Source organism: Lethenteron reissneri, chromosome 23 (assembly GCF_015708825.2).
Source record: "Lethenteron reissneri isolate LAM-NWPU_2019-01 chromosome 23, ASM1570882v1, whole genome shotgun sequence".
NCBI lineage: Eukaryota > Metazoa > Chordata > Hyperoartia > Petromyzontiformes > Petromyzontidae > Lethenteron > Lethenteron reissneri.
This window is the reverse complement of record NC_083801.1, coordinates 479,013-483,596: the sequence shown is the minus strand read 5'-3', so window position 1 is coordinate 483,596 and position 4,584 is coordinate 479,013. Positions and strand designations below refer to the sequence as shown.

At 57.6% G+C, this 4,584-nt stretch overlaps 1 protein-coding gene across 1 annotated transcript; it reads left to right on the top strand.

The window, feature by feature from the left end:
- The first annotated feature begins 331 nt into the window (after positions 1–331).
- Positions 332–2,685, top strand: LOC133345807 (uncharacterized). Its single transcript, XM_061556804.1, has 2 exons — positions 332–2,146; positions 2,229–2,685. The coding sequence occupies exon 1, from the start codon at positions 389–391 to the stop codon at positions 1,412–1,414; it is 1,026 nt and encodes a 341-aa protein (XP_061412788.1). The 5' UTR covers positions 332–388; the 3' UTR covers positions 1,415–2,146; positions 2,229–2,685.
- Positions 2,686–4,584: the final 1,899 nt, after the last annotated feature.

The following is a 4,584-nucleotide window of genomic DNA, read 5'->3' as shown; positions in this document are numbered from 1 at the left end:
CTCCTACGAGCTTAAGCAGGGCCTGTTGATGAGATGGGATAGTTTGTCCCGGCGGCATGCGATTGTGGTGCCTTCTGCTGTGAGGGGGAAGGTTGTCTTGGCCGCACACGAACGCCTCTTGCATTTGGGAGTTAACAAAACGCTTGCCCTGCTTCAGCGTGACTATTATTGGCCGGGAATGGGGGGTGACGTGGTGAATATTCTGAAGGGTTGTGTTGAGTGCGCCAGACGGAAACCACCGCCCGTGGCAGCTAATCCACCGCTGCAATCTATTCAGGTCTCGCGCACTAACGAGCTCGTTGCACTCGATATTCTGGGGCCCTTTCCGGTCACGCCTAGGGGTAATAAGTACCTGTTGGTGGGGGTCGAATATTTTACCCGGTGGCCTATGGCGTGGCCACTCGCCAACCAGTCGGCGGCGGCTGTGACGGACGCCTTTGTCCAGGGCTACGTCCTGGACAAGGGGGCTCCCGAACGCTTGCTGACTGACCAAGGGAAAAATTTTTCGAGTAAATTACTGCGAGAGGTGTGCGACCTGTTGGGTACCAAAAAGGTGCGTACCTCCCCATACCACCCGCAGACGGACGGGATGGTGGAGAGGCTTAACAGGACATTGACCTCTATGCTGTGCCAGCAGGTGTGTGAGTCGCATGTTGATTGGGACCTGCAGGTCCCTGGGGTCCTTGCCGCGTATAGAATGGCCCCCCATGCAGCTACGGGGTTTTCCCCGTTTTATCTAATGTACGGTCGGGAAGCCGACCCGCCCATGGAAACGCAGCTGGGTCTGCCCGCACCACGAACTAATTCTAAATTGGCAGAGCATATTAAATTTAATATTCATAAACTGACAGAGGCAAGGGAGGCCGCACGGCTTAATTCGCGGGCTCGCCAAATTGCGAACGAGCGGTTGCGGGCACGGAAGGTGTCCGTGCACAATTGGGAACCAGGTGACAAGGCCTGGCTGCATTGCCCTCAGGCACCTTTGGCCACGTCGCCTAAATTGTTGAAGCCGTGGCGGGGACCCGTGGAGGTCGTGCGGGTTGCACGCCCCCAGTGCGTTCAGATAAAATGGGGGAAACGCCGTTGGTACGTCCACCCCTCCCGACTGAAACCGTTCTCGCCTCCGTATGGCCTCCCCTTGTGTCGTGAGGGCCGAGCATGTGACGTGACCGACGGCCTTGAGGGGGAATTGTCCTTGCCTGCTCCTCACATGTCTCCGCCTGATCCGCTCCCAGGTGTCTCGGAACTGACTGCTGCCGACCACCGGCGGCCGGATCTTCACGGCGGGGCCGGTCCTTCCAGGCCCGATCCGCGCCGTCTAGAGCTGCCGGAGACACCGGACGGTCGCCAACGTCCCGTTCCATACGACGGACCGGCCAGACGGACTCGCGCTAGGTCGCGCTACTTTGTGTAACCTACCACGTGCGGAGTCGAGGCAGCCGGAGCGCCTCGGCACTGCGTGGGTCACAGTGACACTTGGCGCGTTCGTTTTACGGTGTTCGCTTTTATTGTGTTGTTCGTCGGGCTGTATATTGCTTCGTATTTAAGGTTGTGTTATGTTGTTGTTGTTGTGTTACGGGGCACACTGGGATGTTGAGTTCTTTATTACTGCGTTGCGTTATGTTGTGTTGTAGGTTAACAGCCGGGCCGGCTGCAAGCTATGTGGGAGGGGGTGATGTAGAGGTGATACGCGCTGGGATTAGGGATCGTATGCACAGTGCGTGATGATTGGCTGTGTAGGTGGTGACGCGCGCTGACGGTGGAGGATCAGGGGTCAGCGCGGGGTCGTGGGTTACGGGGTACCGATTGGCTGTGGGCCGGTGACGCGCTGAGAGGGAGTGATCAGGTGGCAGCGCAGTGTGATTGGTGGAGTAATGTTAACACGCGCTGGGGAAAGCGGATCGTAGAGAGAGTGCGTCGTGATTGGCTCATTAAGGAACGACGCTCACGTCGACGCCGCATCAGCTCCGTCTCTCGTGAGCAGGGGCTATAAAAGGGGATGCACACAGGCGTAAGGGCAGTGTGTAACCAGCGAAGAATGAAGACGGGGATGAAGACCTAGAGCCCTGCGGTACCTAGCCCCGCTGTCCTAAGGGGACCGGGACTCTGTGTAACCCAGAGGCGAGTGTAGTGTGTGTAGCCATAGGTCTACACGAGCCGAATGTATTGTGTGTAGCCAGGGCATAGGGTCTACACGAGTCGAGTGTATTGTGTAGCCAGAGGCATAGGGCTTACACGAGTCGAGTGTATTGTGTAGCCAGAGGCATAGGGCTTACACGAGTCGAGTGTAGTGTGTGTAGCCAGAGGCATAGGGCTTACACGAGTCGAGTGTAGTGTGTGTAGCCAGAGGCATAAGGTCTACACGAGTCAAGTGTATCGGGTGTAGCCAGAGGCCTAGAGTTTACACGAGATTAGTGGAGTGTGTCGTCGGAAGAAGGAAGACCACACGTTGTATTGTGACACGTAAAGATTTAATAAAAGTGTGTTACCCGTCAAGAAGTTCCTGCCGTCAATTCTCATACTTCATATGTACCTCTTGGTGGCCTAACCCGAGGGTGGGTATGTATATATGTGTAGAGTAATAGCGCTGGCTGCTGATGGAAAGTGGTAACTGCAATCCATGGCAGTACACACATCAGCAGGCGACAGTATACACGGGGGGAAGACAACTAGGGCCGATTTCATGGAGGGGTCCATCTGGAAGCCCCGGGAACCTGCTATTAGTTCCAGAAGGGGGGTATGGCCAGGGTGGAGCAAGGCCACGCCATGAGCTTAAGGGGGAGCCCCTCGCCGTGCTGTCTTCTCGCCACCATTGTCTCCACCGTCTACACCATCACTGGGCGCCGCTAACTAGACAGTCTGCCAACTGTTCTCGCTAGATAGTGCTGCCGCCGATAGATGGTTCTGTGTGATATTTAGTGTACACCCATGTAGGGTGCGTTTAGTCCCCATTGTGTGTGGAATAAAGGTGCCTCAAATTACTATTGTCTCCGAACTGCGTAACTACAACTGGTGTCAGAAGTGGTTAGAAAAATGCAATAGACATTAGGGTATAGTAGCAATATCAAAGTTATCAAGGAAAAGGAACCCACCCATAGTGTCATCAGAGGACGAGGATAGCGAGACGGTCATCCCTCCGACAGCCCCGGGACCCAGGACCCCGGTTACAAACCCCGTCGGCGCGAGAGCGGCGACTGCGGATCAGTGCGAGAGGGGCACCAACCTTTTTCTCGTGGCCGTCGGTCAGCTGGTCGCGCAGATCTCCACTCCCACGCCTGCCGTTCAGGGGATGGCAGGTGGGCCGTGGAGTTCGCCGGAGCTGCCGTCTGCAGTGCCGATTCCCACGGCGGAGACCACGCAGTTGCCGGCCGCCATTTCGCCCATGGAGGGCACTGCAGAGCCTGCGGGGGCCATTTGGCATGGGCGGCAGGGCTCGCTGGAGCTGCCACCGGCAGCAAGGGTTCCCGTGGCAGAGACCACACAGTTGCTGACCACCCTTTCGCCCATAAAGGGCACGGCATTGTCGGCAGGCACCACTGAGAGGGAGCCGCAGGATGCGTCGGAGCTGCCGATTGCAGCGGCAATTCCCACGGCGGAGGCCACGCGGTTGCCGGCCACCATTTTGCCCGTGGAGGGCACGGCAGAGCCTGCGGGAGACATTTGGCATGGGCCGCGGGGCTCGCCAGGGCTGCCGTCTGCTGTGGCGATTCCCACGGCGGAGACCACGAGGTTGCCGGGTGCCATTTTGCCCATGGAGGGCAAGGCATGGCCGGCAGGCACCATTTGGAGCAGGACGCGGGAGGACGCTATGAAGGCGCCACATCCGCCGGCGCTGCAAGGAGCCGCGTGCCAATCATGGAGGCTGCCTCCCATTAGGGAGTTCAAGGCGGCGGGAGGTGATTGGATGGCGAAGCAGCTTGGGTGTCCGTCAGGTAGACGGAAAAGGTGGCCCTGCGGGCCCTACCAATGGCCCTCGCTCACCAGGGAGGAGCCGCAACCCTTTAGGCCGTTTTGCTTGTTCCTCGGAGCCCCCAAGAAGTACTGGATCCTGCCCAAGGCGGGGGACTGGTGTCAAGGACTCGGTTCACTTGAGCAATATCCGGTAAAGCGAACTCTCCCTTGTACTGTTTCATTGGGGAAAAATCAGGTGTTAAAGGGGAACGGGCACTGAGAAGGGGTTGTGTGGTGCTGCGTGCTTTGTTGGTGGTTGTTGTTTTGTCGGTGCGCGGGGGGGCATCGCAGTTGTTCTGTCCCTAACGAGTTATTTTTTGCCTGCACCGCGCGCCGAGTGTCACGGCTGTTGTTTTGTCGGTTAGCGGGGGGCACCGCGGTTGTGCTGTGTGTTGTTGGTTCGCGGGGGGTGCCATGGTTGTGCTGTGTGCCTGCGCGCATGCCGACTTGCTCGGAGGGTTGTTGAGGCGCAGGGAGTAGCGCGATTTTGGTTTTGGATGGTTGTTTTTTTTGCGTTTTGAGGGTTTTTGAATGTTCCTCAGTTGTGGGAGTTGCTCTGGCTATCCACCCAGTTGCATTGCTATGTATCAGCCGGGACAACTGTTTTTTTTAACCAATGGGGGGGGGGGAGGT